General features: G+C 39.0%; 1 protein-coding gene across 8 annotated transcripts in view; it reads left to right on the top strand.

The window, feature by feature from the left end:
* The window catches only part of tacc2 (transforming, acidic coiled-coil containing protein 2), a 269,026-nt gene extending 261,666 nt beyond the window's left edge, over positions 1 to 7,360 (top strand). For all 8 annotated transcript variants that reach the window (XM_060842045.1, XM_060842046.1, XM_060842047.1 and 5 more), the window contains 3 exons: positions 3,046 to 3,152; positions 4,390 to 4,510; positions 6,794 to 7,360. In XM_060842045.1, coding sequence (XP_060698028.1) covers positions 3,046 to 3,152; positions 4,390 to 4,510; positions 6,794 to 6,859 — 294 coding nt within the window. In that variant the 3' untranslated portion in view covers positions 6,860 to 7,360. The remainder of the gene's footprint in view (positions 1 to 3,045; positions 3,153 to 4,389; positions 4,511 to 6,793) is intronic.
* Positions 7,361 to 13,802: the final 6,442 nt, after the last annotated feature.

The raw sequence follows: 13,802 nt of genomic DNA, 5'->3' as shown, positions 1-13,802 counted from the left end.
TTCTATGTGGGAGTTATCATTAACTTTCTGAAAATCCAAATATACCATATCCACTGGTTCTCTTTCATCTGTTCTCCCAGTTGAATCCTCAAAAACTCCAAACATTTGTCAAAGAGTTTTACAAAATCAAATTATATGTAAAGAAAATATAATAGAGACAAATTATATCTCGAAAGAAAATAATAAAAATTAGAATATTACATTAAAGGCTACTGCATTTAATCTAAATTTCATAAATTAGTAGATTATTTATTAATATTGTAGAAGCGTGGGGAAAAAATTCTTAGTTTGTAGACTTCATAGAACAACACTTTAAACATAATTTATTTAATTGACCAATATAATATCAATGGTCCAGGTTTTGTATGAAGTGTGGTAGGGCATCTGTCAATGCTCATTGCTATTAAAAAGGGGGAGAAAGGGAAGGACTTGTACTTATAAAATGCTCAAATTTGTAATATCCAAAGCCTTTTAAAGCCAATGGAGTCTGGTCACTGTTTTAATATTAAAAACACGACATCAATTTGCATGTAACGTCATGCAACAAACAGTAATGTAAGAGTGACCAGAAAATCTGTACTTTAGAGGTTTTATTTAAGGAATAAACATTGGCCAGGGCATAGGGGAATCACTTCCTGCTGCTGTTCAAAATATTTATCTATTGATATTAAAATATTCAAAATATAAAATTATCTTGCGCTTAAGTGGGAGAACAAGAGGTTAAACCTACTGGGTAAAAATCCTGGAATTCCTTCCCAAAGACATGCAGGGCCTCCATTAAACCAGTTGAGTGATTCAAGAAGACAGCTCGCCATCAACCTCTGAAGGCCTAATAGGGATTGGCAATAAAAACTGGCCCAACCAACACCCACATCCTGAGTAAGAATAGAAAAAGGTTTTTGATTTGAATGTTCATCTGAAAGGTGGCATGTCTGACAATACAGCACTCCCTCAAATGGATTGCCAGGCTAAATGTTTGTGCTTATATCTCCAGAGGGAACTGCAACCAATAACCTTTTTAGAGGAGTAAATCTGTCAGCAATCTCTGTGCATGTCCATTAAAATGTAGAAATCAGAAAATTGCTTTCTGATTGGCCTACTCAGAAGGTTTGAGAGAATGTCATCTCACTGAAGGGCTCAGCATTCAAACACATGAAGGATCTGCAGTTGAAATAATTACTGACAAGATATCTACTAATTGAGCAAGGAACAATAGAGGCTTTTCCATTTAAGAATAAATGAACTTTTTAACCATATGCAATTGACCACTGAAAAGCATTGCTGGCACTTTTGTAAGTGTGGAGTTGTATTCCTTCACATTTTAAGCATCATTGAGGAGGAGACAAAATTAAACTTAAGAAAGGATTTTGCCATTTTTATTTTTTACTTCCTTTGTTTCAATCTCTTTTCCTCACTTTCTTCCTTTTATGGACTTCATTTGTGGGCGGCACGGTGGCACAGTGGTTAGCACTGCAGCCTCACAGCGCCTGAGACCCGGGTTCAATTCCCGCCTCAGGCGACTGACTGTGTGGAGTTTGCACATTCTCCACGTGTCTGCGTGGGTTTCCTCTGGGTACTCTGGTTTCCTCCCACAGTCCAAAGATGTGTGGGTCAGGTGAATTGGCCAGGCTAAATTGCCCGTAGTGTTAGGTAAGGGGTAAATGTAGGGGTATGGGTGGGTTGCGCTTCAACGGGTCGGTGTGGACTTGTTGGGCCGAAGGGCCTGTTTCCACACTGTAACTAATCTAATCTAATCATTTTGTTTTCTGTACATTATTTGACATTTGATTAAATATTTTAATACCATAATTTCAAGTGTGCAGGCTTGATTTTAATTTTGTCAGTGATTGCATTTTGAATGAGTTAAAATCCTGCCCTGCGTGTCTAGGCAAGGATTCTTTAATCTGAGTCATAGGGTTGAACAGCACAGAAGCAAATCATTCAGTACAATTGCCAATGCCAACCAGGTATCCCAATCTGACCTAGTCCCATTTGCTAGCACTTGGCCACATCCCTCTAAACACTTCCTATTCATATATGCATCCAGATGCCTTTTAAATGTTGTAATTGTACCAGGTTCCAGCATTTCATTCCACTGTGTGAAAAAGTTGCTTCTTCGGTCCCTTTTAAATCTTTCCCCTTTCACCTCAAACCTATGCCCTCTAGTTTTGGAATCCTTTACTGTGGGGAAAAAAAGACCTTGGCTATTCACTCTATCCATGTCCTTTATGATTGTATAAACCTCTTTGAGGTCACACTCAACCTCTGACACTCCATGGAAAATAGCTCTAGCCTATTCAGCCTCTTCGTTCAGCTCAACCCTCCAACCCTGGCAACGTCCCTGTAAATCTTTTCTGCACCCTCTCAAGTTTAACAACATCTTTACTATAGCAAGGAGACAAGAATTGAATGTAGTATTTCAAAAGTGGCCTAACCAATGTCCTGTACAACTGTGACATGACTTCCCAACACCTACACTCAATGCGCTAACCAATAAAGGCAAATATACCAAATGTCATCTTCACTTCCCCGTCTACTTGCGACCCCACCTTCAGGGAACTATGAACCTGCACACCAAGGTCTCTTTGTTCGGCAGCACTTCTCAGGACCCAATTTGTTGAAGGAAATACTGTATCTTGCCTTGTTCATACAGCTCGCAGATCAAGGATGCCATAAATAATAGTGTAAAAATCCACAGAATTCTGTAGACGAATGTTAAGATTATGAATGTTATTCATCTACTCTGTCAGAAAAATCTAGACCAATTGAAGTACCTAAGTATGCATTTCTTGAAATCTTGACTTTGAAAACTATAAATCATCAGATCTGGAACCAAAGGCTGTAGTTTTAGCTTTCCTGCAGCTTGTCAGTGTTTCCTTACTGAATTACATATTCCCTCTGATTGACGACCTCAGTCAAATCAACAGTATTCATGGTGGATATGAAAAGGAAGTAATATTCAAAGTCTGCAAAAAGGCTGCTTTGTGGAAATTTTTTTTGTTGTATAAATTCTGATCTTCAGGACAGTTACTTTGTTTTTGATAGAATGAGGAAGTGTTGAAGAAATGTGCCCAAGAGTATCTTGCCCGGGTAAAGAAAGAAGAACAGCGATACCATGCTCTCAAAATCCATGCAGAGGAGAAGCTTGACAAGTAAATACTCTTTCTTCCTAATATTAAGAAAAACAAACACACAATTCTGGAAGTCCTCAGGTCAGGCAGTACTTGTGATGAGAGAAGTTAGTGGGCTGATGGAGTACAGAAATGGGACTGGAGGTGGGTGGCCCTGTTAGGCAAACTAAAATACCCAATGAGGCCGCTTGCCAAAAACGGCCTGGAACTTTCCAGTTGGTGGGTAAGCCCCTCGTTGAGGCTGAAGCCTGGCTGCTGGCTTGGAGTGGCCTCTTGAGAGCAGATTGGGATCACTATGGGGCTCCACTTACCCTCACTTGACTGCCAAGGTTGTCATATAGTCGCAGTGATGGTCAAAGGCTACACAGTGACTTCCCCTCCAAATGACAGTGTGGCTCGACTTTTGGACATAACCTTCGAATTCACTATCTCTGCATAAATTTTCCCTTTGAGTCTTGGTGCCAGTATTTGTAAGTTCCAAATCACATTTCTTCCTGACAACAGGATTGGAACCCGGGAACAAAAACTCAGCCCATTGTTTCATGCAGATAACATTATCTGCCCCGACCTGATGTGCATTGTACTTTGTGTTGGGGTAGTGCAAAACCGTTGAAACTAATAAAGGCTATTCAGTTGTCTTACCATCAATTAACATAATCGAATCCTCTTGTGTAATAGGTGGAAATGTATGAAAATATATGTAAAAGAGCTGACTAGATAATCACCTACCCATACATCATTACCAGCCCTTACAATGTACGATGAAGTACAAATAATGAGACATTGAGAGGTGTTGACATTCTTGCACTACTTCTTATCTTATAAAAATATGTAAAATATTCAATGTAATCATATTGAGTATGTGATTACAGTTGAATTTCTTATATTGTCCTAACAGCAATAATACCACAATGTTCATAAATTATGAAGTACAACTTCTCGCTTAATAACCCAGAACAAGTCTTAAATGTTAATTGCTGTTAAATCTTAAATCTTTTATACTTTACAAATTAAGTTATAATAAATTCATACTTTCTGCCTGATAACTTCAAATGAATAATGGGAATCAAATTGCATTAAACACAGGGGCACATTTTTTACTTTATACAATCCCCATTTAAACCTTTTATTCTCCTTGCATTTTCTCTCCTTCTGTACTATTATTGACTTGGAGTTAGCATATTGTGAACTAACACTGTTTGTTCTTAAACAAATGATGTCTACACATGCGTTCAGTGAAAAATCATTTGAATTTTAGGGCTAATGCTGAGATTGCTCAAGTACGAGCCAAGTCCAAATCAGAACAGACAGCCTTTCAGGCCAGCTTGCGGAAAGAACAGATGAAAGTCGAGTCACTGGAGAGAACTTTAGAACAAAAGGTAATTAAGTGTATGTTAGGAATGAGTGCTTTTCAATATTTAAATCAGATACTTTCTGAATTTTTGTACAGTATTTTACTCTGTAATTTTTAATGCTGATAAACTTTCAAGATATTCCTATCTGAATATATTCCAATTAGTTGCTATACATATCTTCTGAGATTTATACAAAAATGTTGTGTTGCTAAATTTTGTTTATATTTTTGGGATTTGTCTGAAATGTATGAGTATAGTTAAATTGCACAAAGGTATTCACTATTGGTTAAATGTGAGTATGATGAGCTGTTTAAATTAAGTACCCAAGCTGGACATAGTCTTCCAGTTTGTGCTCCGTTTACATCCCAACTGTGGTTCCCACATTCCTAGCATCTGCAACATGATTTCATAATGTCCATGTTAAAAAACATTCCACATTCCATTTTAAAGCCTCTACTTTTATTGCATGGATACAGTTTGCACTAACATGAGATGCTCAGCTGCTAAAGTTTTCATTTTGGGAAAGTGAAGTGTTTGGTCACTGTTCTAATTACTTAAGTATATTTCCAAATTCACTGTTACAGAAATCACTTTGCTGCAGTGCTGAAGTTGAACAATGAACACTTTGTGTATTATGTGGTATTTTTCATGCTGTATGTAGCTCACATGAAGTTTACTTTATAAAATCTATAAAGTTTATTCTAAAATGAGATATATGGGTAATTAACCACATTAAAGTACAAATCATTCTAATACATTGGTCTGACTGGAAAAAATGAAAATCCAGTCCTCATTGTGCACTTGTGCAAGCTTATGATTAAATAATAATATTATTTCTGCAAGCAGGTAAGGAACATCTAGTAAATGAAAGCCCAGAAAATAGGAGCAGGAGTAGGCTATTTTAACTGTTTTACCATTCAACATGAGCATGGCTAATTCTCTATCTCCAAACTATATCTCCCCTCTCTCCCCTTGACTGTTTTAGCTTCTAGAAATCTAACCACTTATTTCTGAAATATTTTCATAACAAGGTTTCCCCAGCCTTGCATGGTAGAGGAATCTATAGTTCACTATGCTCTGAGTGAAGACATTTCTCCCAATCTCAGCCCAAAATGGCCATGTTGACTCTGTGTAAAACTATTGTTATTTTTAACTGTTCTGCCATCAGGTCCATTGGAATGGACCCCAACAATTTTTCTATTACTGATTAGTTAGATTAACTAGTCTGTAATTCCTGCTTTTTGTCCCTTCCTCCTTTACTTCTGACACCTTCCAATCTGAGACTGTACTTGAATACATAGAATAGTGGAAGATGACAACCAATGCATCCACTATTTAAATTCCCACCCCCTTTAGTACACTGGCCATATAGTTTATCAGGCCCGATAGGTTTATCAGCTTTCAATCCCACTAATTTATCAAATCTTTTTTAATATAATGATTGACTTCGTTCAATTCCTCCTTCCCAAAAGGTCCTTGCTTCCCTCATATTTTGGGAAGATTTTTTTGTTTTTGTGAAGACAGCAAAATTAGTTGTTTAATTGATCTACCATTTCCTTGTTGTCAATTATCGATTTTCCTGTTTCAGACTGTAAGGGGCCCACATTGGTCTTGACTAATCTTTTTTCTTTTACATATTCATAGAAGCTCTTATAATGCACACTAAAGTTCCTTGCAAGTTTACTCTCTTCTCAATTTTTCCCCTCTTAATCAACCTTTCAGTCCTCCTTTGCTGAATTCTAAACTGCTGTCAGTCTTCAGATGTGCTACTTTCTCCATGTGACTCCTCTTTGAATCTAATCCTTAATCTCCTTTGTTCACCATGGTTGGACCACTTTTTCTGTTGTGTTCTTTCACCCAAAGGAGCATATAACTTTTGCAATGCATGAATTCATTCCTTAAATGATAACCTCCTGATGAAGGGCTTTTGCCAGAAACATTGATCCTCCTGCTCCTCGGATGCTGCCTGACCTGCTGTGCTTTTCCAGTGCCACATTCTTGACTCCCATCCATCACAAGCACCAACCATGGAACTGATTTAACATGTACCAACTGTTGTGGGATTTCTGTTTGTGGATGATATAGAAACAGGGCACATAAGAGCAAATAATTTTTGACCTGTTAATTGATGAACATTTAGGTTTTGAGATTTTATTGATTTTCTGAAAATATCTATGAAAAGCTTAGATTTTTTGTGGTACTTGTATGTGTACTAATCAGGGTGGTCATTTTAAAATAACATAACTTGTGACATCCTTGTAAGCCTGAAAAAGTGTACATTTAATTTGTTTCTCTTTTCTTTTCTAGAATAAGGAAGTAGAAGAACTGACTAAAATCTGTGATGAACTGATTGCCAAAATGGGGAAGAGTTAATGTTGCCTATTTTTTTTTTCAAAGTAGGGAAAAAATACTGAGTGCAATAAAGCCAGTGGTGCAGTAATGTTGGCTGACCTATGTGAACACTGGGGATTTCACCACATTTTCAATGCACTATATCTCTTTCCACGGAGGACTGTTTAATGTATGTAGCATACAACTGGCCCATGGAAGTTTTCTTTTACTGTCTGCTGTATTGTAGTATGGCACACAACAAATGTTATGAGTTCCTGTATCAGGGAGACTGGTTCTTTAATGATTAGATGAGATGCATTAGATATTAAGATGGATTTTTTTTTGTTTATTTCTTTTTATGGGCCCCCTCATGTATTGTGTCTTCAAAGTTTCAACTTACTGTACATTACATTACTGCAAGCAGAGTCTTGCAAGTTTTCAGTGAAGCCTTAAGAGTCTAGACTTGATCTGCATTATGGATTTATAAAAATGCATGTGTGTCAATGAAGTTCTCTATTGTAAATAAATTTTAGTTTAAAATCACAGTTGTGTCTTTTTTAATGTGGTTGAGGTTGTAGCAATTTCTACAAGGCTTTTGCTCTGATTTTGTTAGCTGTTTGTGTTGAGATCTTCGTAAACTGATAGATTTTCATTATGCCTTTTTGGTTTCTATTCTGTTTTCCACCTTCATCTATTTCTGTGGTGGTTAATATTTTGGCACAGCACAAATGAGAGAACTTACAACTCTAGAACTGAGAGTTTTGGACAGTTTGCAAATGGAGAACTGTCTCATGTTGTGAACTCAATTGAGAAGTATTAAGGAAGAAGAATCAGTCACTATATGTTCAATAACAACATTGTTTGTCTTGGAAAATATGCTACATAAAGCAAATTTTTTTGCAACAACTTTTGCAAACTATACTTCATCTAACATGAAATATGGGAAGTGGTGCCTCTGACATTTGTTTTCTACAAATGGTCCATAATGTCTGGGCCGTAGGTATAAAGATGGTTTGGTCACGTGTTGTAGAGGTGATAACCTAGGCTGGAAAAAGGTTTGGAAGCAGGAGTGACCAGTGCATATATGTGGGATTTGTACATGCCGTGGGGTTTTCACCCAACATCTCTCCCATGTAGAAGGACGTGAAACAGATGCATGGGAACATCAGTACCTACAATTTCCTCTCCAAGGTACGAATTTGGAACTACATCGCTGTTTCTTCACTGTGACTGGGAGAAAATCCTGCAGCTTCCCTGTAATAGCATCGTGAGTGTCCCTGCACCATCCTGGACTGCAGTTTCAAGAAGGTGGCTCATTTAGTGATGGCCAACAGCCAGGCAGTGGCGCCTCCATCCTCTGAACGGCTTAAAAGAAAATGCCGGTACACGGATCCTGGTGGGTATCGTTCAGTTTCCATGGAAACCGCGTCTTTCGTCTCCATGGGAACGTGTATCTCAGAGCTGGCAGGAGGCGGAGCCTGTTCCAGATCCGCTCAGCAAGCGGAGTGGTGAACCTGTTAGCCGGCTCAACCAGCTGATGATGGTCCTGTTTTTACAGTCACTCATGGTGAGGGGATAAGGCAAATTATTGTCCAGCGATAGCAGCATGGAGTCGGGTCTAGAAGACCACAGGGAAAAGTGTAGCACACTGGAGCAGCACCTTTCCGAGCCTCATCTGAGTTACCATCCCCGACCACCACCTAAAGCTCGCAACAATGCGATCAGGCGCTCAGCGTAAGTGCATGCACTGTGTTGTGGTAGTCGAGGGCGAATGAGTTCTATTCCAGCAGCTGCCTCCAGTTCTCAAAGTTTCAGTAACAAGGGGTCAGTCCAGTTAATACGCAGAAATCAAAATTTCAGCAATTATGTATCGATATGATTTTTTTTACTTTATTTACAGAACAGCACTGGGTTAGTTTCCGTCGGAGAACAGTTTCCACCCACTTATTCTTAAAAAAAAGAAACGTTTGTATTGTTGGCTAAAGTATAAGTCCAGTTATAAACTGTGGAAGTCTTAAACTTTATGGTTGGAGGTGGATGCTGGAGGCTACCCAACAAACCAAGTCATTGTTCCTCTTGGTGATACAATTCCATATTTCCATTGTACAAAATACAAAGGACTTTCCAGAACCAGGTGTAGAGAAAACTTTGACATTAAGAAGGCTGAGTTATCAGCATGGACTGCTGCTTGAAGTGTTCTTTGAATTTGGATTTGGTCAACTTGATTAAGGTGTTCAGCTGTGGCATGTTTTGTGGCCAGCATGATTCATTATTAAATAGTCAATTTCACTGAAACAACTGCTTTTGATCTTTCTCATAACTTATTAACATGACATTTATAGCATCAATTAGATTTCAATGTAACCTCATTTGACCGGCACTGTGAATGCTTCACTTTGAGGCCATATGAAATATATGCCAGATGAAAACCCCAGAGGAGATTAAATTTTAGGAAAGCTTTGTTCTTCAATAAAGGGGGTTTGCATTCTCTTGTACATTCGGATTTTCTTTTAAAGCAATTATACCACCTCTCTTCAGTTCTGTATTTAATAGAGTTGAAGCTAGAAGCCTCACTTGAAAATAACAGCATTAAATTTTGTACAAAGTAAACTTAGCCCCATTAACAGCATAAAATGCATAAGCATTGCTTGAAAGATGTGTGCTGAGGACAGAATTCTTTTCAAATCCTTCTTTTTGTCATTTTAATATTTCTGATTATATCACCAAAAGGAACGGCGACTTATTGTTGCATTAAATTGAATTTTGTACTAGACAAGCTAAATTTAATTCGTTAGTTTAGTGTCCATTAAGATCACAATGGCTGTTGCAATATTTTCACATTGAGTTTCAATTTTAAAAAATGAGCAAAGAATATTCTCCAACTCATTTTGAAATAAACAAAGAGCAAGTTAATCTATTCACTTCCCAATTGTGGCTGAGTGTGAAACGTGAAAATATAGTTCCATTCAAAAATCTGGTTTGTCATATGCTGGTGTAGATTCTGAGGAGAAACAAAACAGAACAGAAAGCGAGCAATGGCAGGAACACAAATCAGGTTGACATATTTTGAAGTTATAATTATTGAAAAAATGTGGAAATCTGGATTTCTGCAAAAACCGAAATGATCCTGACTGAACTTTAGTTTTGAGTGAAGGACGCCTGACTGGGCACTGATTCATGTGACTTAATATGTTTTGGTTTTAATTTTAATCCCCTTTCTAAAATTCTTTTATAAACATGTATAGAAAGTCTCACAAATCTCCCGGGTTGAATGTCAGTGTAATCCTGCTTTGAACTTGAGTTTGGTGCATAAATTAAATTGATGCCACCAAAAAGGGAGTTTGGAAACACATGACAGACTCTTTGAAAATTATTTTTTTCTCCTTATGGACTGAATGCAAAGATAAGCAGGAAAATAAATGCAAAGTTTAATAAAGTAAGTCTTTAAATGAATTCTTTACCAGCCATTAGGAGATTGTATTATCAACATAAGGACATGGATAAGGTAAATAAACAAGGCCTTTTCCCCATGGTGGGGGAGTCCAGAACTCGAGGGCATAGGTTTAAGGTGAGATGAGAAAAATTAAAAGGGACCTAAGGGATAACGTTTTTGTGCAAAGGGTGGTGCGTGTATGGAACTAGCTGCCAGAGGAAGTGGTGAAGGCATTTGGATGGGTATATGAATAGGGAAGGTTTAAGGGGATATGGGCCAAATGCTCACAAATGTGACTCGATTTATTTAAGATGGACAGGTCGCATGAATGAGTTGATTGAAGGGTCTATTTCCTTGCTGTAAATCTCTATGCCTCTATGAGATTCCTTTATAATAATCGATGTTTGATCAATTAGGAGTTGTTATATTTTTAAACAATTCTGGCATGAATAAGTAAATGAAACACAATGATTTTTGAAAAATGCCTGAATTTTTATATTAAATTTAATTTCACCAAGTAATAAAATGAGGAATGGCTATATAGTTAAAAGGTAGGGTGGTACTTGGCTTAAAAGGGAACTCTCAGGTGGTGGTGTTACCACTTATCTGCTGCCTTGTCCTTCTAGGTAGTAGATGTTGCAAATTTGGAATGTACTGATAAAGATGCCTTGTAAAGTGCTGCAGTGTAACTTGTGGATGATGTATGCTGCAACTGTGCACTGATGGTGAAGGGAGTGAATGTTGAATGGGGTGTCAGTCAAATGAACTACATTACCCTGGATGGTGCCAAACATCTTAAATATTGTTGAGCTACACTCATTCCAAGTGATTTGCAAGTATTCCATCACATTCTTAACACCTGCCTAGTAGATGACGGACAGATGTTGGGAAGGTGGAGATGAGTTTCTTGCTGCAAAATTACTAGCCTCTGGCTTGCTTTTGTAGATACAGGATTTATATGGCTGGTGCAGTTCAGCAACTGGTCAGTGTTAATACCCGGATTCACTGATAATAATATAACTAAATATCAGGGAGAGATGGATAGATTGTTTGTTGGAGGTGGTCATTGCTTGATACTTATGTAGTATGAATGTCACTTGCCACTTATCAGTCCAAGGCAAAAGTGAGGACTGTGGGAAATTAGAGTTGAGTGTGGTGCTGGAAAAGCACAGCAGGTCAGGCAGCATCCGAGGAGCAGGAAAATCGATGTTTTGGGCAAAAGCCCTTCATCGGGAATGAGGCTGGGAGTCTCTGGGGTAGAGAGATAAATAGGAGGAGTGGTGGGGCTGGGGGGAAGGTAGCGAACAGTGCAATTGGTGGATGGAAGTGGGGGTAATGTTGATAGGTCAGAGGGGAGAGTGGAGTGGATAGGTGGAAAAGAAGATGGACAGGTCATGAGGGCATTGCTGAGCTGGAAGTTTGGAACTGGGATAAAGTGGGGGGAAGGGAAAATGAGGAAACTGGTGAAATCCACATTGATGCCATGGGGTTGGAGGTGGAAGATGAGACGTTCTTCCTCCGGGTGGTAAGGGAGTGACGATGGAGAGGTGCAGCACCTCCATGTCATTGACGGAGTGGGAGGGGCAGTTGAGGTGTTCGGCCCAGGGGCAGTGGTGTTGGTTGATGCCTTGGGGCCTTGGACAGAGGTGAAGGGGGAGGTGTGGGCACAGGTTTTGCAATCCCTGCGGTGGCAGGGGGAGGGTGGCTTGTAGGGGGCATAGACCTGATGAGTTAGTCGCGGAGGGAACGGCCTTTACGGAATGTGCATAGGGGTGGGGAGAGAAATATACCTCTGGTGGTGGGGTCCATTTGTATGTGTCGGAAATGGCGAAGGATAATGTGATGTACACGGAGGTTAGTGGGGTGGGGAGGCTGGTGAGAACAGGGGGGTTCTTTCCTTGTTGCAGTTGGAAGGGTGGCGTTCGAGGGCAGAGGTGCAGGAAGTGGATGAAATGTGCTGGAACTGGTCCTCCTGGGCACAGTTGTGGTGGAGCCGGAGGAATTGGGAATAAGGGATAGCATTTTTGCAGGAGGCAGGGTGAGAGGAGGTGTAATCAAGGTAGCTGTGGGGAGTCAGTGGGTTAGTAGAAAATGGAAGTGTTGAGTTGATTACTGTTGATGGAGATGGAGAGGTCCAGGAAGGGGAGGGAGGTGTCAGAGATGGTCCAGGTGAATCTAAGTCAGGATGGAATGTGATGGTGAAGTTGATGAACTGTTCAACCTCCTCGTGGGAGCACAAGGTGGCACTAATGCAGTCAGCAGTGCCACACTCTCGATTTATCAGCCCAAGTCTGGATGGTGTCCTGCTGCTTATCCACGAGCCTCTTCAATATCATATGGTACAAAACATTTACAGTCATCACCAACCACCCTCACTTCTGATCTTAGCTGGAGAGAAGGTCAGTGATGAAGCAGCTGAAGATAGATGGGCCTAGGATACTGCCCTAAGGAACTCCTACTATATTGTCCTGAGATTATGATGTTAACATAAGAATAATATAATTGTACTGATGTCCATTCTGGTTTGATTTGTTGATCAACATTAATTCCGGACAGGTTTCAATAATTCACTCTTTATCATCCAAAATTATATATTACTGTTCTTCTTGTTACAGAGCATTACTGAAAGTCCCTTATATAGCACTATCAGATTATATGCAGAAAAATCCATTCCAAATTCTGAATAAGGTATGTATTTGTACTTTATTTAAAGGTTACAGAAGGTTTTGTCTCCAGTTGAAACAGTTACATTTATGACATTTAATTTAATTTGAAAGATCATATTCTTAACTGGGCAAGTTTTGTAATTAATCCAACAAGTGTCAGGCTATTTCGTATATATTCCTGAAAGTGTAATGTTTTACAATAGTTTATTATTTGAATATTTTCATAAAATGACATATCTGAACTTGCAGTATGAGAACAGTTTCCATCGGTAGCTTCCTATCAACTAATCCTTGTCAGTTCTGAGGAATGAAAGAGCTTTTCCTGAAGATGAGGGAATCAAAGGTGATAGTAAGAACATTGTTGAGTTTATTAACAACTGGAAAAATTTCATTGCCATTTGAGGGTGAAAGCCTGGACAGCTGGATGCTTAACAAAACAGCTCTAAATGGGGAAAACTACTGAAATCATTGAATTCCTACAGTGCGGAAAGAGATCATTTGGCCCATTATGTCCATACCAACCGACCCAGACGCCCACCCTATCTGATGTTTTAAGGGTAATTTAGCATGACCATTCCACCAAACCTGCACACATTTGGACTGTGAAACAAAACCAGAGCATCCACAGGAAACCCATGTAAAATAACTCCACAGAGGCCAGTATCGCATCACCAAGTAACTCTTTGTTTACACATGGAGAGTCTTTGACACTAATCCAGCTCCTCCCTCAAAGCTAGCTCTCAGAGTGAACAGAATGTCTGACATTCGTATTCCTTTATTTAATTTTCTTTGTGTGCAAGTGTGAGATGTAGTGAAAGACACAAGGTGTACAAATCTTTATTCAATTTCCACCACCAGGAAGAAAGGAAACATCCAGGTGGTCAGT

This window comes from Hemiscyllium ocellatum, chromosome 22 (genome assembly GCF_020745735.1).
Source record: "Hemiscyllium ocellatum isolate sHemOce1 chromosome 22, sHemOce1.pat.X.cur, whole genome shotgun sequence".
Classification (NCBI taxonomy): domain Eukaryota; kingdom Metazoa; phylum Chordata; class Chondrichthyes; order Orectolobiformes; family Hemiscylliidae; genus Hemiscyllium; species Hemiscyllium ocellatum.
The sequence above is the reverse complement of the archived record's forward strand: the minus strand, read 5'-3'. Positions and strand labels throughout refer to the sequence as shown.